Raw genomic sequence first — 22,492 nt, 5'->3', positions numbered from 1 at the left:
ATTTCGCTTTGCAAGTTAACATTTGGCCTCATACCAAAAGAAATCATTCCCTGCTATCACATCGTGTTGCCTTATGAACAACAGCTCTCATCTGATGGACAGTGAGTGCAGCTTCACCGTCCCTTTGTGGACTGTGTGGAGACATGTTCTGAGTGTTATTTTGTTACCAACACATAACACCCATTTCTCAGATGTGTCCGATTTAATGAGAGGGAACGGGAGACAGTGTTTGTTGCACATTTCAATGAGGGAGGACATGTTTTTACACCCAAGTTGCTCATTTCAACCCAGGTGTGTGCTGTGCATGTGGACAACGTGTGTGTTTCTGGTCCCAGGTGGGTTCCAGTCAGTGTTAACATTTATTATTTAGGTGGAAAAGGCTGCTCCTCTTTTTGGATTTCAACGCCCAGCTTGAATCAGTCATTTGGGAAGGGACTCGCCGAGAAGTGGCGCGATGAAGTGCAGTTGTGTAGGTGAAGTGTGTTCAGTGGAAGTGGATGACGAGCTGGTTTAAAGAGACAATCGCAGTCTTCAGCAGCTGGGCTTCAGATCTGAAATTCACCAACAATAGATGCTCTCATAGATAGGGATGGGCATCTTTTGGATTTCAACGATTCTGATTCAAATTCCGATTCTTTGAAGGGTGTAGTTGAAATGGGAACATGACCCATTTCAATCGGCTTATTTTACAGATAGGAGGACCTTTTTTATTTTGATTCAATGGTGATTTATGGTTTTACCAGGCTTTTTCAATGTAAAATAAAGCCTCACCTTAGAGCGCCGCTTCTTGTGCTCCATGGCTGCAATACATCAAGTACCTGGAAGTACGGTGGCTGCTACAGAAATCAAAACTTGAGCGTGTTATGTTTGGAACCAATGATCGGATTACCTGTACTGGGTAAACCCCGCCCACTCTGCCGACGATTTGGTTTCACCTTGCAGCTCGGTCTGGAAACATGCACGTTTAATTCTCCTGCTTCAGTTCACAATTTTGCGGGAACCAATCACAAACTGGCTTATCTACGTGGCGCACTATTGGCAAGTTTAATGCAATCACGACAGAGAAGCGACCAAGCAGCTTCTTGTTTATATTCAACTTAGCGGCCACTGAACGCCACCAAAGCTCAGCAGCCGGTTGATGCCTCACCCGGATCGTTGGTCTGATTGGTTGAAGAATTATCCAATTGCGTACAGAATCATTTGAACTATGCTCGCTGGTCACCCCTCTTTTGCAGAAAAAATACAGAGAAGACTCCCCAGACCAACGCTCAATCTCAAATCTGTAGAGTTTGGCTTGGTCTGGTCTAGCCAGACTAGCAAAGTACACAAAAAAAAACCTACTCAATTACGGTAATGCGAGTAATTGTAATTTGTTACTTTTCACCTCTGGTATTGAACCACTGCTGATTTCCTCCCAGGTACCAAATGAAACCACTGAAGCAGTCACTGGTCAACACCTTCTACTTGATTTGGGACATTTGTGGTCTCAGATTGGGCACCCAGTTGTTAATGTGACAGAGGTGCTTTTGGTTATCTTTTTTTTCTGATGGATCCCATTGGTCTGGTGATAGCCAGACTACGGATTACCGGCAGCACGGTGGCCCAGTGGTTAGCACTGTGGCCTCAAAACACGAAGGTACCGGGTTAGGAACCTGTTCTCCCTGTGTCTGTGTGGGTTGTCTCCGAGTGCTCCGCTTTCCCCCACCACTAAAAACATGTTCCTCACCCTCTCTACCAAGCTGATATGTGGTAAGCGTCTGGCGTAGTAAGGCTGCCGTTTATCACCCAGGTGGGTGCTACACATTTGTGGTGGTAGACAGTAGACTCCCCAAAGTGCTTTGAGTGTCTATGATGAAGCACTTAATGCCCAATCCTACTCTCCATTATCAAAGATACGGAATCCTGCTCTTTTTTGCTCTTGAAACTTTATTTTCAGCTCCCCTCTTTATCTTTATTTTAACATTTTTCTGTCTCCTCCTTGTACAGTGAGGTTGCTTGTTTTGGCTGTAACAGACTGGCCCGGCCCCCCCCGCCTTCCCTGGCTGCCAGTGTCTGGGCTGCTTGTGTCGGTGTGGGTCAGTAGCTGCAGGCTGTTTGTCGACGGAGAGAGGGAGGTGTGGGGGTGGGTGTCAGGAGGACAGCAGACCGTTGTTATGGGCTCGGGCTTTCTTCTCTAAGCTCTTCACTGCTCTTCACTGCACTTCTCCATCGGCTTTGGAAACCTTTCCCTCCCCTCCTGGTCAAAATCCCCCTCCATGATCACTCCCACACAATCCTCTCTGTCCTCCTTTTCCCTTTTGTTCTTTGTCCTCACTCCAATCACTCTCTCTCTCATTGCCTTTAGCTCTCTTTATCTCCTTGTGTTTTTATTTCTCCACAGCAGCTTTGCCTTGCTTTCCTTTTTTTTCATCGCTTCTGCTGCAGTTTCCACTCTCTTTTTGTCTTGGCAATGCCTATTTCACCTATCCCTCACTTCTTCTCATCTTTCCATCCAATGTGACTCTTCCGACAGTCATTCACTGTCAATCAGACCGACAGTCAGCTCAGCTCTACAGAATCGTCTCGCGGTCAGACCCTGTGGATAGTTATTCAGACGGACTTCAGTCAGCCACCCCCGTGGCTCCGACATTGCATGGCAACATGTTGTTAGTAGAAACACCAAACTCACCACAACTGGTGTTTCCAGCCCAGCACACACACCATCTGTAGGAACAAAATTGCTTTATAGTGTATGTGTCAACATATGTTATAGTTGAGACATCATTTACATTGCTTCTTGGCTGTGGAGTATCTGGTGGATTACAGATAAACAAGTTATTATAAAGGAGAATAGTTTTAATCATTCCACTTTCAGTCATATATTCAACTTTATTAAAGACACCATATATTTTGCAGCAGTCCATGCTCAATATAGGCCACTAGGAAGGAATCCCTACTTGAGGTTGGAAATAGCACACCAATGTTTTTATATTCTCTTAGGTCTGCTACTTATGAAATGGATTTTTGTATAACAATATTTTGCTGGCAAGTGGTTAAACTGACAAATATTGTGATAAACCCTATAAATAAAAGTAGTGCATTGAGTAAATACAGTACTACAAAGTGCTATAAGCCAAAATTCTGAAATGGGATATCATTGTTATACTTTGCATATAATAGATAAGACAAGAATGTGACTGTTCAATATTAAGGAAAAGCGGTGGAGCACCACAACTCATTTCACATACATGTACATGAAGAAAGTTCAGAGACCTTGATGACTTACACAGAAGCATTTAATAAATACGCAAATGAGGAGGCAATTAATCAGGCGGTACAGTTTAACCACGATCTGGTGTTGATTCTACAGTTCCGTCCCAACTCTCTGAAGTTCCTGTCTTCCTGAAGGTGTATTCAAACTCATGCAAGATGTGTTACGTTTAGCTGCACCTTTAACGGAGACAAAGACATAACAGTCGCCTAAATATCTCTCTCTCTCTCTCACTCTCTCTCTCTCTCTCTCTCTCTCTCTCTCTCTCTCTCTCTCTCTCTCTCTCAAGTATGCTAAAGTGTGGCTGGCCCACCGACCTCCAGAAGTAGACAGTCCTGAGACAAAACATTCCCATACAGCTGCCTAGATTCCCTGAATAGGGACTGGCCCAATATTCTCGTCCCCTGACCTCTGACCTATGAATGACCTGATGTCTAAGTTTTCCCTTTGACTCATCATACCACAACATGGTGTTTTGGGGAAATTCCACCACATTCAAGATGTATTGCATGTAACACCTGCATTCAAAAGTTTACCTTAATAAAAGTACAAAAGTATGAGCATCAAAATATACATAACAATAAAAAATAAAATTAAAATACAGAAAGTAATGTACAAAGTACTCATTTTGCATTTTGCTTATGGTACTTCTGTGTTTGTAGTACATTTTAATTTTCTAACCCTAACCCTGTTTTATAAATTCAATTTTATTTATAGAATCAAATCATAACAAGAGTTATCTCAAGACACTTTACAGATAGAGTAGGTCTAGACCGCACTCTATAATTTATCCAACAGACCCAACAACAGTGGTGAGGAAAAACTCCCTTTAAGGCAGAAACCTCGGACAGACCCAGTTTCTTGATGGGCGGTTGTCTGATGGTGCCGGTTGGGTGTTCGATGAACATTGGCTAAACAGATAATGGAAATATGACTAGAAATAATTGTAAAGGTGCATGGCGTAGCAGAGCACTGCAGGGTGTAGCAGGGTGTAGCAGGGCGCCGTGCAGGACCATGCATGCCACTATGATTTAGCTGCCACCCTAAACCAAGGAATACTGCAAGGCGAGAAAACATAAAGACTCCAGGGAATAAGCGCCCCAGAGCTAAGTTAGTAAGAAGCATTTCTGGGACATAAGTGCACACAGATGGAAAGAGAGAGGAGAGCATAAATAAGAGCTGGTCCAAGGCAAACCTGAGCCAATTTTATAAGGCTTGGTAGATGAAGAGACGCAGAGAAGAGAAGTGGTGTGTCAAAATGTAACTTTTGCAGTTGTGCTTTCTTCAACCTAAGAAAGTCCATCAATCAAGCAACCACAAAGACACAGAATTACCACAAAGAGAGGAAAAACAACCAAACTCAGAGAGACGTAAAATGACCACAAACATCTGTGTGTAAAGGGGGACACTGTCTCATAATCTGTCCATGGCTGTGGCTGTAGGCGTTTCAAAATAGCAGCTATTCATAGAAACAATTTAACATTAAAATATTCACACTTGTTTATCTAGCATTATTTAATTACATTGAAAAGACAATGTAGCTGTTATTAAAGCACAGTTTGTTATTACATAGTGTTAAGGCTTTAAATAAGAGTTTAAAAAATTTCTAAGTGTGCTCACCTTTTTTAAAACTATGTCCGACTCTGGCCCCTCATGCAACAGTTTCCAAGCCCGCCCCCGACTCAAGAGGACGTTTAGTCAAAATTTCCCTAACTAGCCAAGTAGTACCCAAAGCACAATAATTAAATCTTCAGGCTCGTATGAATGTTTTTCACCTAATTGGTTGTGTGAGGCTCAGGCACACAGGAGGCACATTCATTTGGCTTGTCATTGGGTTGCTTTTAACCTGATTGTGCTGCTGTGCAGAAATATCTGTTTATATATAGATAATACACTTAGAGACTCAAACGCATTAGTTTGACGAAACATGACTCAAATTAGTCACACCATGTATTACCAAGTGAACCGAGCTATGCTTGTTCGACAGTGCTTATTATTTAGCCTGTTTGGTTGAATGCTACTTAGAGATTTAGACACGATGCATTCGTATAGATGTCTGTGTGCCGCCACTAGGATGAAGAGGAACGCGGCTTTCACAGTTTTGCTTTTGTCACTAATATTGGAGCTCACTCCTAACTACTAAATATTCTCTCAACTATTTTTGTGCGGTCGTTTAATTCACAGTTAATTAATATCCAATATCCAATGCTGTCCAAACTGCTCCAAATTCCTAGCCTGACGTCATCATACTCAGATTCTAGTCAGAATAAATGAATCTGATACTGCTCCATTGGGCTTTGATTATGGGGCGTGTTTCAACCAAACCAGGAAATAAATGCCTCTGCACTCAATTGGTGGAGAGACCTACGACCAATCAGAGCAATGGAATATGTGACGTATAGTATATGTATGTGCGTGTGGAGTATGTGACGTATACGTGAACTTTTGTCGAATCCCGTGGGAAGGACGGCGAAAAACAACATCTTCAGCCTTGGGGCAGAATTACAGCTGCTAGAGCCAGTCCCACAATGAGCTTTCCTTAGTATGTGCCATGGTAAGGTGGAGGCTGGGTGTGTGGCCTTGACCTACTCCCACTTTACTCATTTGAAAGCCATGATGTCTCACTCTCTCATGGGTGGGCCAAATTCTCTGGGCAGGAAAAACAGAGAAAGGTAACGTTGCCCCTTATGACCTCATAAAGAGCAAGATTCCAGATTCATTTTCATTCATTTTCTCAGAACAGGATACCCAGGGCATGATTTACACCTATTACCATTTCTAGTCACTGGGGGACCATAGGCAGGCTGGGGGAACCCTTTAAAATCAATGCGCTGTCAATATCTTCTATAACAGACGTGTTCTCCAGTGGTAGCATTCTTTGTTGTTAACAAATTCAACCCAAGCGGTCTTTGGGGACGTGGTTGATGACGTTACTGTTGATCATCTGTCCATCATCTGTCCATGGACAAATGATCGTAAGCCTGCCTTGACGGTTTGACTGGTCCAAACAGCTCTGGTTTGAGCATACTTCCACAACGGCTGCTGTAGCTCAGTGTTAGAGTGGTTGCCTGCCAATTGGAAGGTTGGCCCTGCAGTCCCATGTTCCTGTGCATTGGATTGAAAATGTGTGTGAGTGTTTATCTGATGAGCAGGTGGCACTTTCCTCTGTCATTGTATGAATGGTTCCTGTATGATGTAAAAGCGCTTTGAGTAGTTGTTAAGACTAGGAAAGCGCTATATAAATACAGTACATTTACAACGGACCAAGTCTGGACCGAACTTCCCAACCTCAAATGTTGTTTGGCTGGCAATGCTGCCAAATTCCAAACCTAGGAAACCAAGTTTGAAGTAGATTTGATGAATGGTTCATGAGATGACAGAAAAACAGAACACACACACGCACATTGATTAGAGATCACACATACAGTTTGAGATGTACTGCATGCAACACCTGCCTTCAAAATTTAACTTAAATTAAAGTACAAGAGAACAGCAGTTTAGCCTTTGTCGCTGACTTTGTAACTAACGTCTAGCTATAAAATGTTCCCATTTTTCTGTTTATTGTGAAGGACAAAGTCCATTCTCAAGAACAGATTATGTGTTTTCTAAAAGTATGTACTAACAAAAGGTGTCCATACCAATGTCCACACCCCCACCCTTCCTATCTCCAGGACTCTGATGGCCCCCCAAGACCAGAAGGCGTTCATCCTCCAGTCTTCTCCGCCCTGCGGCAGTCCAGAGTGGTGTCATCCACCTCCGAGGAGGAAGAGGCCCTCACAGAGAAGTTCCTCAAGATCAACTGCAAGTACATCACTGGTGACATGGTAAGATACAGTATGTTATTGGTCAAAAATGTTCAGTAGTGGTACCAACACCTATACTCTTACTTGGATACCAGTTCCTAAACGAAACTTTTTTTATAAAGCAAAAAGAAAGTGTTCAAAAGAACAACATTACACATAACGGCACAAATCATTTTATTTATTTTTTTATTTTCCTGCCTGTCTCCATGACATGTAATGTTAGACAGCCAGCCAGCAGCATTATTGTAGAAGCATGATCACTGACGCTGATGAGATTTACTCTTTAGGCACTGAAATTGAGTATTGAATGACGAGACATTTTTTGATACCTGCCTAAAAAGTATTGATGTCGATACCCAGCCTATAGTATTTATGTAAGTAAATGGGCACAGACAGCTTCCAACTACTGTAGGCCAATGCAACATTTCCAGCAGCAACAACAACAAAAAGCCCATGCCTGAATGTGACAGATGGAAAGAGAGAAGTGGTTGTATTAGTATCAAACTAAATATATATTTTACAGCACAGCTGCAGGTACTCGACACACTTTGTATTTCGCAATTCTTGGCTGTAGATGTGGAATGGAAATTGGAAGAAAAGTAATGCACTTAAAATGAAACTACACATAAAAGGGGTTTTCCTTTTTCATGGTTTGTAGTTCAGCGTTGTAAACCATCGATTCCATCGAAGAGCAAGTCCTTCTGTTTACATCTTTTTAATCCTTTACGTCTTTTGAACACAAGCTTCTTTCTTTCACCTTACAGAGACTAGGTTACTCACCTTAAATGATCCAAAACCGCTGTTCCAGCAATCACCACCTCAGGTTTGATCGATAAAAATCCTAAATTCACAGAGTAGATGTAAAAATGTGCCGGCTCCACCCGCTGTCAGCCAGTCTCACTGTCCGCATAGCAGCAGCGGCTTGTTCCTCCAAGGCAGACCTTTTTTTAAATTATTATTATGTGTGATCAAATTTTTTCATTGGAGGCCGACCATCAAAGATGGTCAAAAATAAGCCAACAAACTGATGAACCCTACTACTTATTGTCTAAAAACAAACGTAGCTGTCCTGGCTTTAGTGGCAGTGTTTTCATCTAAAGAGAGTTGGAACACCATCGCGAGGCGAACCTGCCGACCATGTTAAACTGGAAACGCACAACCTGAGCTGCAACAACTTGCGGAGCCTCCTCCTCTTGCTCCTCGCGCCCGGAACACCGCGGCGACCATACACCTAGCTTCGCTTTCTGCCACCAGTTAGGCTCCGCCCTATAAACACGTCATTGTTGTTTACACACACAAAAATTCTATTGTACCACTTTTCCACTTTTGCAGACCAGAATTCAGTTGCAGCCTAACGCCGCCTGTGATGACCACTTTTTGAACTGTAAAAATAATCTTTTGTTGTGTCAGTTGCTAATTTTGTGCACTTCTGTGGTATTCTCAGCAATATATGAAATCACTAACTGAAGCAGACATGAACAAGGCAGCGGGTCAGGAAAGTCGTTGCACTAAAATGTATTTATCTTTCATGAAATCTTTCACAACTGATCTAATGGAAGCATTCCAGTTCATCCTTGTTTCCGTTTGTTTTGTTGAATATATTTATTAATTGTTTATGAAACATGGAAACAAGGATAAAATGAGAGAACAGTAAACACTTGGGGCCATGTGTGGGCAGAAGTCATCTCTCCTGCTGACTGTAGTTTAATTCTGCTGATTATAGTTAATGTTGTGCAGATGGCCTCCCACCAGGGAATCCGCCGCTCCTTAGAGTGTTGTATACTGACTTATCTGAATTCAGGATCTTAAAAGATTTTCTTCATCCCGTTACATTACTTTTTTCTTATTTTTTACCCAGATCTGGTTCTAAACCGTACTGGTTAGGCGTGCGTGCATGTCCATGCAGCTGTCCTGAGGTCTGTACTACGAATCAAGATCAACATGGAACCCTGGATTTCCGTTACCCGGCTTCACCTAACCTAACAACCGCGGCCCCGCATAAGCTGTGTCACAACAGTTGGTTAACAGCTAGTTCAATCAACCCAGGGTTCCCCAATCCAGCGACGCGCACGTTCACATAAAAGAGGCGGGTGGAGATACTTTTTTATATTTATATGTATTTTAACATCTTGTTTAAACTTATTTAATTAAATCACAGTCTTTTGTGATTTGTGAAGGGCACAGAGCCAAAAAAGTAAAAAAAAAATAATGATTGAAAGAAACCTTGAAAAAAAAAAACAGAAAAGCAACAAAAAACATTTCGACATGATACAAGCCTTCTGTTAACACACACAGCCCCTGCCCCTCCTTCACACATTTGCTAGTAGCCAAGGAGAACACGGAGGATTAAATAACATGATGGATTCTTTATAAGAGGTAATCTCCACTCAAGGTTCTACTGAGAAATCCAGAGAGAGTTGTGTGGAGCTGAAAGTCTTAATTAGCTTTGTAGCGACTCATTTCTCAATGGCTTGAATGGAACGGACGTTCATTATTATCAAAAAGTAACGGAATAGAGCTTTAAGTTAAAGTAAGATTATAGATTGTAATAACTACTACTTGTTACTTTTTACCTCTGGTATTGAACCACTGCTGATTCCCTCCCAGGTACCAAATGAAAGCACTGAAGCGGTCACTGGTCAACACCTTCTACTTGATTTGTGGTCTCAGATTGAATGGGCGCCCAGTTGTTAATGTGACAGAGGTGCTTTTGATTATCCTTTTTTTTGTAATTCTGATGGATCCCATTGTTGATCCTCACCCATCCCTCTCTTTTCCTGTGTTTATTCAGGGTGCGGTGAGCGGGGTGTTGCTGGTGACACCCAACAACATCATGTTTGACCCTCACCGGATGGACCCTCTGGTCCAGGCCCATGGGTGCGAGGAGTACGGCATCATGTGTCCCCTGGAAGAAGTCCAGTCGGCTGCCATCTGCAAGGAGATCACCGACCCCAAGATCAGAGCGGCCGTGCCCGAGTAAGAAAAACACATTCAGATACAGAATACTTTGCAGTTGCGTATGTATAGAAAATACTTATTAGTACTAAAATAGTTATTACGGCTGTCAATCAATTACAAAATGTAATTGAGATAAATCACATGAGTGTCAAAGTTAACTCGCAATTATTTGCAAGTTAATTACACATTTTTAATTTGTTCTAAATACTTTAAAAGGGATATTTTTTCAAGTTTTTGAGACTTGACTTTGGAGGTAACTCAGTTCACATCGAAAAAAACACGCAAATAACTTTAGTCTTGTAGAGAGAACCATCTGGAAGGGCTTTGAAACTCAACTTGCCATTCAAAACACCCGTTTATTCATCCATTTCTGCTCATGGAGCTTTGTTTCTACTAGCCATCCACTCCCATTCATGGATGTATTATATCCCTAAGACCCTCTCACGTTCCGCTTTCTCGTTAGTGTTTAATCCAGGATGTGTGGACTGCATGCAGGGAATTGAATCACAATGAGAAATCTATTTTAATATATTTATAAGACTAAGAGGGTCTGAAAGTCGCTAAACCTAGCGAGAAAGTCGTTAACGTTATTGCTGCAGCGTCCTGATTTCCCACTACAGAGCAAAATCACAGAATGTGCGTGCATAAATCACGCATAAAAAAAAAAAGAAAAAAGCCACGTTAAAAGGAATTTGCGCTAACTCGTTATTAACTCGTTCATTTTGACAGCTCTAGAGTTATTTGAAGTAAATGCAACGGAAACACTGACTTATAACTTTAATTTATTCCTGCATACATTCTGAATTTTACATCTGTTCGACAATTACATTCCACATATTATTAATATATTATTTTATTCTTATTTGTTTTGCATTATCCCCTCCTCTTTCAGTCACTCTGTTTTCTGACTTGTACATGTCTGTCATGTATACCATATACCTTTCTCCTGCTCGCCCCCTCACAGACACGCAGCAGCCTGGCTATAATCAATGCCATTCTCGGATGCAGCCACAGTCAGATTGCATCAGCAACCGATTTTGTTTTCAGTTTGATTCTTTTCACCCACACACCGAAATAAAAAGGAAAGAGCAATTACACCAGGGTTAATGAAGTGTGCTTTCACCCTCCTACATTCTGATTGCTCACCTCTTTATGCACTAGGAAGCAGCCACTTGTTCTTCCTCCCACAGATTTGTCTGTTTGAGTTTATTTTGCTTCATTTAAATTGTTTTAGTGTTGTTGTTGTTGTTGTTGTTGTTGTTGTTGTTGTTGTTGTTGTTGAAGACCAATTCATGCAAAGACAAATATGGTCTAGTGTTAGGAATCCTGTGTCCTCTGGTGGTAGTAAGGTCTGAGCACTTCTGTTAAAAGGGTTGTGTTTTGGAGCAATTATTGCACTGACAAATTGTGTTTTTTGTGCCAAGGCCAGCTGTTTTCTCAGCTGTGGTTCATTGTCTGCCCTCCTCTCTCTCTCTCTCTCTCTCTCTCTCTCTCTCTCTCTCTCTCTCTCTCTCTCTCTCTCTCTCTCTCCCTCTGCTGACCTCGCTCTCACTCTGTCTAAACACAGCTGAGCAACAAGTGCTTTGCAGAAAGTGATTCTGTGTGCTGGTTAAATACAACTATCACCTTGACGACCTCATTCAAGGTTTACAAGAAATAAGACGTTTTTTGTTTGCATCAAACACTGATTTTTTTCCTGTGTATAGAATTTGATTTTGTTGTATATGCAGCTTTAACATTTTCTGACTGTTGATTAATCACTCCTCAAAAAAATGGATGATTTAAAGACATACTGTTATCCAAATTTGCACAACGTTGGTGCCACAGCATTTCTGTATATGGGGACATCAGTTGTGTCCATGCTGATCCTTCCTGGTACAGGCCTAAATATGCCCAAAACAGGCTGCAAAATGTTCTGTTGATGCATCAATTAGTTAGGCTTTGTTTTAAATGACCCACATGTGTAGTCTTCTTTAATATACGTCCTCCAGAAGAAGATGTGAGTAGTGCAGGATTATCATGTTTGGTCTTTTTTGTTGAGCGATAGGCAGATGGCCGTCTTGTGTGACAGCATTATTTAGTTATTTCAATGTGACTGAAAATTAATAGAAATGTCTTTAAAAAAGTGGAATCACTTTTCTATTAACTGGACCAATTTCTACTATTCCTACAACTTCACTTTCTTTCTATATTACATTATATTACAATGCTATCATTGAAGCCAGCAATTCCATGCAGTGACAGCTTTTCAGAAAACCTTAAAATTATTTTTCATACGTTATTGGTATTATTCAACATTTCAATGAAATTCATACTAATTAAAACCATTTCCACTTTTCACACTAATTCACCTTGTTCTTTTGCATTTAAGCCAGCAATCCAGTTTAGCTTTAGCAATTCCCCTTTTCAGCATTCACACGCATTTTCTCGTTTCATTTGTTGTCCTGCTTTTAACACACCTGTCCTAGTTAGTAAAAAGTGTCTTCCAGTTATAACACATTTTAGTCCCCAGTTTGGGCCAAGCTCCAAAAATGCTAAATCCTCTATTTCCCATAACACAACCAAATAGCATGCTTCAATAGACCCTCCATGCCTAATAAACACCTCTCCAACTCCATGGACCCAGTTTGTAACAATTTGTTGTTCTGTGAACGATTTTAAGTCTTAAGCCCAAGTCAAGATCAGGTTTATTTTCTCAGACATTTCCTCCAGATCCACAGAAAACATTGTACACTTGTTTTTGCAGGCTGACTACTACTAACCATAACAGCTAAACTGATTTCTCATCACAACCTCTACATGTAGAGCGTGTAGGGAAAAATCACATGTCCAGATATATCTCTTATAATTGATAGAGTTCTATGGGTCTTATTGCTTCTTTTTGTTTCCAGTGACCTGGAGCCTCTTCCTACGGAGAGACATCCCTCCCAGAAGGACCCAGAGCAGCGCCTCCGGGAGCCAGGGGTCAACGACAGCGGCAGCACTGCCCCGCGCAGCACTGAGGGCTCCTTCTCTGAAGATGTCTTCACTGAGACGGAGCTGTCCCCCATCCGTGAGGAGGAGCAAGCGTCTAGCGAGGACCTCCGTCTGGACAAGTCCTCTGCCGCTTCCACAGAGTCTGTGCAAACCGTCACCCAGCTGGAGGCCACCAGTGCCGAGTCCCAGGCCCCGGCCATCAGTCAGCCGGAGGAGTGCAGCGCTGCGGCCAAAGCAGAGGACAATCCGCCAGACACTGCCACAGAAAGAGATAGCCAGTCCCCCATGGGATCCAAGCAGCAGAGTGTAGAGAAGCCAACAAGCACACCCACTACCACCAGCAGCAGCACTAGCCAGGCCGAAGGCCCCAGCAGCAGCACCTCTCGCCCAGGGTCCCAAAGCTCAGCCACCCCTGGCGCCACAGACACCACCTCCATCTCAGCCAATCAACAGGGTGAAGCCAACGAGGGGACAGACGTCTCCAAAACGGACACTATGCAACAAGGCAAGGAGGAAAAAGAGAATGTAGAGCAGTCGCCAAAGGACAGCACGCAGAACTCAGCAGAGGGTAAACACATTTACTTAGCAACAGTTATGACTATAGTGCGCAACCATTTATTTTTGTAATAAACGACCGTTACATGCTACAAAGCTAATGAAGCCTATAAGCTGAACAAAACTCTGTCTGTATTTCTCAGTATGGCTATGTTTCCTAAATGGTTTAGTCAGGCAACTTTCGAACGCAGCAGCTCGAGAGATGAATTTTACCGCAGAGAAAGGTCAACTTTGGAGATGAAGAGGACATAAAAACTACATGATAATTACCTCTTTTGAAGAGTCCATCTTGTTTTTTATCCGTCTGTGCTAGCAACTTGATGGAGGAGGGGTGGGGGTTTGATCACCGAAAGGCTTGCGATGATCCAACGGTGTTGTCATAACGTAGAATTTCTCATGGGTGCAACAGAAGCTGTGCTCTATAGCTTTAAAATTGTGTAAGTTAAACTGGACATTTCAGGTGATGTTTGGCCTCATGTTGTCTTTAAGCTGCAGCCCTACATCCATATTCTTTTGAAGACTATCAAAGTAAGTTCTTCTCCTCTCTGGCTGCTTCAGAATCACTTCTCTCATGTTGGTTCCTGATAACCTTTCCGGTTTCCACTCTGCCTTGGTGCTAGTAATAGGAATATAAAGACGGAGGGAAATGGCAGCCTCTGTGTTGTTATCAGCTTGGCGGGGCTAGCCGGGTTTTATGCAGCACTTTGATCTCTGGCTCTGGTGGTCTGGGCAACTCCTCCGGGCGATAAGCTAAAGCCTATCAAACACCACAATGCCACAAACACACCTAATACCCAAAGGGGAAACACAGTGACGATGAAACCCAAGATCAAAACGCTTTCTGAGACAGCATTCAGAGAGGTTTTATTTATACCAGACATCCAGTCTGGTTTTGCTTTCATGTGAATTTACACAAATACTAAATCCACCCCAAAGGCAGGGATGAACTTATTTTGTACTTTTAGCCATTTTTAATATTAAAGGATTGCACTTGTGGTTTTGGATGTTTTAACCTGCCAACTATGGTTATGTAGTTAGGTCAATCCCATGCTGATGATCTTAAAAAGCTCTTCATTACAGTTAATTGTTCATATCTCATATCTCATATCTTCTTTATCCCTGTAATTACAGAACAAGACATCATCCAGTAACTTATAGACAAAACCAAAAGAAAAACATTAGCTCTAACATTATGTCTACTTCTTCATACTTTCAAAGAACATATATTTATGTGCAACATTTGAAATAAATTATGCACCTAAGGGAAGAGGAAACAAAGAGATGCTACAAGTAGAGCTGGGCAATAAATCGATATTATACCAATATCGTGATACGAGACTAAATATTGTCTTAGAAGTGGTGTCTTTTCCTGGTTTTAAAGGCTGCGTTACAGTAAAGGGATGTCATTTTTTCTGAACTTACCAGACTGGTGTAACTGTTCTATTATTTGCCTTTACCCATTTATTTATCAAAAATCTCATTGTGTAAATATTTAGTGAAAGGACCAATAGTCAACACTAATAACAACACACAATATTGAGGTATTTAGTCACAAATATCATGCGATTTGATTTCTCCATATCACCCAGGCCTAGGTACAAGCCACAAGTCCCAATAACAGGCTTTTTTTCATTATTTCCCAAGCTCTCCAAGTAACTGGCTACTGTCTTGTATTTTTTGTCTATCAAGTAGTCCATTCCATAACTAAAGACTCAAAACCTCACATCATCACACATCATTGTCTGAGGTTTGATTTACTGACAACATACATTTTAAATGTAGTACTTTTCAATGGCATACTTTCACATTACAATGTCAGAGTATCTCAGATGTATTATCACCAGTGATAACATTAAGGTAGAAGAATATTTACTGTGATGGTTTACCTATGTTTAGATGTTCATTCTACTGAAATAAATGGGAAGCAGTGGCTGTGTGGAAGTTAGGTACAATGTTTATTTAAAAAAAAAAATGAAGATGTGCTTGAGGAAATGTTTGGCAAATACTATGCAATTAGTAGTTAAAAAACATCAGTGTTAGGCAAGTTACTGTAATTCGTTACAGTAACTAGTTACTTCTTCCAGAAAGTAACTAAATTAGATACTCAGTTACAAATTATAAAAGTAACTAGTTACTTTAGAAAGTAAATAATGTGTTACTTTCAAGTACATTTTTAAATGCTCAAATGTAACCCCACCTCCCCCCCTCTTCAATGGTACTTAAAATACATGGGCATGTTCAATTATTTATGATAAATCTGAATATTACAATGAAATGGACACTTAATACAAACATACAAAATATATAGACACTCTTCACTCTACTCTCTGTAGTGCAAATAACATAAGTGCCCTGAGGTGAATACTTGTGCGCTGTTGTGTGCGTCGGGCCTGTGTGTGTGTGTGTGTGTGTGTGTGTGTGTGTGTGTGTGTGTGTGTGTGTGTGTGTGTGTGTGTGTGTGTGTCCTTAATTTCATAACGCCATACCTGTCTCTCATTGACTGACTCACTTGTGTTGTTCGTTATGTCCGACTATGCATGCTTTCGAACACCCGCCCAACTCTACCTCTGATTGGCTTATCATGCAATTTCACTTAACCTCAGCCAATCGTCTGCATTAATGCGCTTGTCTCGTGCACTGCCCACTAACCAGGGAAGAAAAAAAGTCTTTGCCTCTCGGCTTGGAGATCTAGTCTAGTATAGTAACGCGCCACATTTTTTGTCAGTAACGGTAACGGCGTTATTGAGGTGGTAAAAAAGTAACGCTGTTATTTATAACGCCGTTATTCCCATCACTGAAAACCAAAGCGTCTTTTAATTAGTATCTGGTTGGCATAGTTTTAGTCTCATTATCTGACGGTGACCTCCGTGTGACACCGTTACTGACTCACTTCATAACGCACTCTAGTTAACAGTGGGGGAGAGATTTACCGTTTTCTCCCTGGCAATTATTGTCACACAGAGAGCCGGGCTGCAGAAGCAGTTCAAATTCACAGGGATCTCCGCAGGGCTTAACTATTTTTCCGTGCACATTAGCACAGCCCACACAAGAAACAGCAGCAGCCTCAAAAACAAGCTGCATTAATAAAGAATAAGAACTAGAATTTGTCCCACTGAGCGTGTTGCCTAAGCAAATTAAAATAATTATGTTCATCATTGTTATTGCTGGTTACGTTGAGCTGCCAAACCAAGAGCAGTGTAATGTCACTGGTACAGTGATGTCATTCAGCTTCCGGGGGCTGTGGTCTTTATATTATAATGTACCATGGGCAGAAGACTCAGAGCCGCTATCAAGTATTGTGTGCTACTCCTCTTATTTCTTTCATCTGTTGTGTTTCTGCCTCAAAATGACTGATGCAAGTTGAAGTAGCCACTAAATAGAAGATAACTAGGTCAAAGCAAAATAGCAAGGATTAGGGGGAGAATCCACAGTTATTCAACAAGATGTATTTTCTTTTTAGATATTGGGAACACAAATTGGGAACATTTTGGGAAATATGCTCATTTGCTGTCCAACAAAAGTTAGATCAGAAGAAAAAAGCCTGGAGTGCTCAGAAGTTGAATACAAATTATGAAGGTGCTCTTTGGAAAGGGAACAAAAGCTTCAAAGAAACAAGGATCAGGGGAACAGGAAGCCTGGCTCTGTCCAAAATATGCCCAAATTGTTTTTTTCATGAGCACTTTTACACAGAGCGTGAATATTACGCGTACATAAAGCAACGTTATCTTTTGCCTGAACGAGGTTGATTTTTCTGAGCTTTTGCCCTGCAAATAAAGACATCAACGATCACATTGTGTTTTTAACTTATGAGGATCATAATACACAGTATATGTATATACGCAAACTTCCTTACTACTCATTTTCAACCTTGACAAAGGCAGTTTCTTGTTATATATCTCATTTGTTTGATCCGTACAAAATCTTAAGTATAAAAGCCAGAGCCAGGCTAGCTGTTTCCCTCTTGTTTCTAGTCTGTATGCTAAGCTAAGCTAACCAGCAGCTGGCTGTAGCTTTATAATATCATCTAACTCTCAGCAAGAAATTATTCCCCAAAATGTCCAAGTATTACTTTAAAACAATTTGTCCTGTTTGTTATAGCTATTAAGCCATAACATGACACATGTTTATACTCATGTGACCATGTGATTATTTCCTCTTCCAGGTACAGGGTCTGTGGAGAGACGGAAGCACCCAACTCACAAGTTCCTGTGTCTGCGGGTGGGGAAGCCCATGAAGAAGACGTTTATTTCTAACGCCAGCGCCTCCATGCAGCAGTATGCCCAGCAGGGCAAAAAGCACGAGTACTGGTTTGCTGTGCCGCAGGAGAGGTCAGTACCTCTGCTACACCTTTGAATGCAAGCAAATGAAACCACAAGATATGGTAGCCTCTGATTAGTCCACCTACAGTGCAGCTGGCTTTGTAATGTAGAGAGCTGCAGGGATTTGACCTCATGCCATTCCTAACACACCACAATAGTCAGCTGAGTTACTGAGGCACCGCACCCCCAGTCCTTTTAATATTTGAAACCAATCAAATATGCATTCTTCTTCAGGTCTGACTCCCACTGCGGCTTCTGCCCATCTCACTGTGCTACCTCTGCCAGAAAAATGATTTATTATTCATTCACTCTGCAGGGAAACAGACAGACGCACTTTGTTCCTGCACTGGGGAACACACACACACACACACATTTAAATTATGATGGAGAGGATGTAAATCACTGTATTCATATAGATAAGAATTTAAATTGTAAATACTACATTCCTGAACAATTAAAACGTTTAAATAACACAATTAACTACTCATTTATGCACTTTAACATCAGAAGCTGGTGGAAACATCATGAAGAATTAGCTACACTCTGACTGCACCTTTGATGTTATTGGTTACTGGGTTATCGATAGGACCTTTATTGATATTTGTTACCTTAATGACTATAAGCTAGTTACCAAAAACAGGCTTGGCCACACTGATGGTGGTGTTTGTTTATATGTCCACTCCAGACATCATATGAGTGTTTGTGATGACATTGTCTTATATGATCATCACTGTGATACACTTTTTATTAAGATAAACACTCATAAATGCTAAACGACTTATAGTAGGAGCGATTTATTGCCCCCTGATTTTGACCTTGATACTTTCAAAGTCAAACTGCAGGACATTTTACTTTCCATAAACAGGAAAAACAAAAATTGTGTCCTACTAGGGGACTTTAATATTGATGTCTCCAGAGATGATGCTATCAAAAGTGACTTCATTAATACTCTACAATCTTCTTTTTTTGGTACCATAAATCATTTTACCAGAGTAACGCACTCCACTAGGTCAACTATTCACAATATCATTACAAAAATTTGAAACACTAGGCTAGAATTTTGGAGTTGTGTTATCTGATATTACTGATCATTTTCCAATTGTATTATTTCTAGATCTTGCTCGTAAAATCAAATTACCAAGGCAAAAAACTAAAACTAAATTACTGAATGAGAGAACCCTGGAACAACTGAGGGGTAGCTTACAAGCCAAAACATGAAACTCAGTCTATGACTGCAATGATCCTGCCACTGCATATGACAACTTTGTGCAACCAAATACTGTGGACACACACTCACATTTCAGTAATAATTTCACTTATGACATTGATCCAGCAAATAACTTTAAAAAGTACTTTGTCTACTTTGGGAAAAAACTTTCTACCAAAATAGACCAACCTCAGGGTATCTCTCCTAACCATTACTTGCCAGGCAAGTATGTCAATTCTTTCTTTATGAAGCCAACTGACTGCAATGGAGTCCATAAAATGATCAAAATGATATGAGCAATTATTATCCTATATCAATTTTGCCTACAATCTCTAAGGTCTTAGAGAGAGTAGTGTACAAGAGGTTAAATGGCTAGCTTGATAAGCTAAATATTACTGCTTCAACCCAATATGGCTTTAGTAAAAGAAATACCACATGTATGGCACATTTATACTAGATCTGATTGAAAAGATCAATGCCATTGATAAAGGTGACTGTGGTATTGGTATTTTTTATTTTTTTATCCAAGGCATTTGACACTATTGATTTTGATACCTTATTGAATAAATTACATCATTATGGAATCAGAGGACTAGCACTTAGCTGGTTCAGAAGTTATTTATTTGGCAGACAGCAATATGTAAATATTAAGGAACAAATTTCCATAAGCAAACCCATCAAATTTGGAGTCCCCCAAGGATCCATTGTGGGCCCTCTCCTTTTTTTTCTTATATATTAATGACTAATGAAAAATTCCACCATGGTTTTACACAAAGTTTTATTTGCTGACGACACAAATTTAGTTATCTCACATAAGAGTCCAGTTGTACTGCAAGAAATAATAAATATAGAGTTAAGAAATGTAGAAAATGGGTAATAAACTATTACTACTATCTCATATTACTTGTTGTATGTTTATTGTTATTGGGTCCCCTCCGAAAAGCTTTTAGTAGCTTTTCACACGGCATTGTACCTCATGAAATTGTGTTTAAATATACAATGAGGATGTGCAAAAGAAACAAAACAAAACAACACCCATGCAACAATAAAGATCTTTTTCTTTGTTTTGTATATTCCGAAATTGTTTGCCCCACAAAGCTCTTCAGGAACTTTTTCTGACATACACTGATATTTCTAGTGTTTTACATTGAATGGAAACAGCCTTGGCTTAATAACGTGTTTATTCTGGTTGGATCGCTCTGTCTGGGTGTACAGTCGCCAAGCCAGCAGTAGTCATGATTATTTTAGTGCTCCTGGAGACACATAACATGAAAATAGGTTGTGTAAAAAATAATTCCAGTTGCAGCAATAGCCTAATTCAATAAGTCAGTTTCCTTCACATTCATGAGAGCCAAATCTGGCGCCAGCCCAGCAGTAGTTATATTGTCTGTTGTTTCTTTTTAGAGACACAAAGGGACAAAAATGGACATGAGTGAAATCTCATCAGTGATTTGTCCAACCTTGATTCTCACAGCACCGCTCCTGTTTTTAGTCTATATTTTTATAGCAGCAACCCACATGGCGCTCTCTCAGGCTGCTAATCACATTTGAATCAAACAAACAGGCGTGTCCTTTTTAGTTAGTCATGGTACCATTAATTCTTCTTGGTTATGTGATGTGGTGAGTGGCTGAGTGCAGTAATGACCCTGAAACCCCCCTCACTTCATTATTCATCATGAACACCAGAAGTGCTTGCTTGTTAAAATAATAACAATAATAATATAATACATGAGACTTATAAAGTGCTTTTTAAAGTCCTCAAAGACGCTTTACATACAGATGTTACATACAGCTTTGTTGTTTTCATCCACAGGTTGCTTAGCTACAGCATTTCCCACCTGGAAAACAAGTTGCTATGATGCACGCTGCACTCGGGGATGATAGCCCAGGGGCATTGCAGATTCAAAGCTAGTATAAAAAGACAGGGCTTGTGCATGCTACTACTAATTATTTTTAACTTGTTTTTTCTGGCACTGCAAGCGGGCTGGGGTGTGTGGGAGGAGTGATCATAAGCTGTTAGGACTGACAGCACAGCGGTTTATTATCCTTTTCTTCAGACACTGCTAGACTCACTGTTGCTTTGCCCCAGATGGGCGGCGACCCGCATGATGTGTCTTTAAGTGTCCTGGCAATGGTGTGGGGGGGGGGATAAGGGAGGCCATTGAATGAGTCATACACAGCTCATGACGGTGAACACAGCTCAACCTACTGAGTCTGCACAGATTCTTCATGTCAACCAACCATAACAGTATTTGTTCTGCATTTTTTTGTAACTTTTCATTAAGTAATGATGTATTACCTTATCATATCCTAAACTGTTTACACGATTGTCATGAGAAGGGGGCCGCAAGGGGAGAGCAGAGAGAGGGAAAATAAAAGTTAAAGATGATCACAGAGACTCATTTGGCACCATTTCCACATGACTTCCCTGTTTTAAGGAAACTGACCACACACTATGTACAGTGGCTTGAATAAGTTTACACAACCATGCTAAAGTTGATTAAAAAGAGGAATAAAAACCGTCTTTTGGAAACTGATATTAATGCCTTAATTAAAAAAAATTATGAAAATCCAACCTTTTAAGGGCACCAGTTTTCTTTGTGAATGAATAATGTATTGTAAGTAAAGAAATGTTCTGCCTCTCTGGGAATTTACCATAGGGGTGTGTATATTTATGCCCCCTGTATTTTAAGGAAGTACATTTATTTATTTACAGTACATTATTTGTTCATGAAGAAAATTGGTGTCCTTTAAAGGTTTTTAATTTTTTAATTTATTTGAATTAAAGCATCAAGATCAATTTCCAAAATAAGTTTTTTTTATTCCTTCTTCTCCTCTTCAACTTTAGCATGGGTGTGTACACTTATTCAAGCCACTGTATAACGGTAAAGTTGCTTTTATTTATATTTTCATGTTAACAATGTCTTATGGCTATGTCATTCTTGCCAGACCTGTCTCCACAGTGCTGCAGAATAAGGTCTTGCGCCTCCACACACACATTCCAGCATTTTAGTAAAGCAACCGTCTAAGCTCTGGCGGCTCTGCAAATTATTCTCAGGAAGGAACTTGTTTTGGTGTAACATTTGCACCCCACAAAAGAAAACGCCACATACAATATTAAATGAAGTGAACTGTTCACACAATATAGTACAGTGAGCTATTTAAATTAGCTGGATACATGGTTAATCATAATTTGCTCTTACCAGTGTATCGCCCACAGCTATACCGCCAAAACGTCCCAGTTAGAGAGTAAATGCCATTAAAATATTCTTATAGGCTGGCCTGCCTTGTTGCATGATCAAAATTGAAATGTACTGGGCGCCTGGGCAGCTCACATGGTAGAGCGCACACCCATATATAGAGGTATGCTCCTTGATGCAGCGGCCGCGGGTTCGACTCTGACCTGCAGCCCTTTGCTGCATGT

The 22,492-nt window shown here is 40.7% G+C and overlaps 1 protein-coding gene across 9 annotated transcripts in view; it reads left to right on the top strand.

The window, feature by feature from the left end:
* Positions 1-22,492, top strand: part of oxr1a (oxidation resistance 1a) — a 216,966-nt gene that overhangs the window by 179,174 nt on the left and 15,300 nt on the right. For all 9 annotated transcript variants that reach the window (XM_032517852.1, XM_032517856.1, XM_032517848.1 and 6 more), the window contains 4 exons: positions 6,922-7,074; positions 9,845-10,029; positions 12,903-13,555; positions 17,705-17,870. In XM_032517852.1, coding sequence (XP_032373743.1) covers positions 6,922-7,074; positions 9,845-10,029; positions 12,903-13,555; positions 17,705-17,870 — 1,157 coding nt within the window. The remainder of the gene's footprint in view (positions 1-6,921; positions 7,075-9,844; positions 10,030-12,902; positions 13,556-17,704; positions 17,871-22,492) is intronic.

This window comes from Etheostoma spectabile, chromosome 6, assembly GCF_008692095.1.
Source record: "Etheostoma spectabile isolate EspeVRDwgs_2016 chromosome 6, UIUC_Espe_1.0, whole genome shotgun sequence".
Classification (NCBI taxonomy): Eukaryota; Metazoa; Chordata; class Actinopteri; order Perciformes; family Percidae; genus Etheostoma; species Etheostoma spectabile.
Note: the sequence above shows the minus strand (reverse complement) of the source record. Positions and strands in the feature narration are given on the sequence as shown.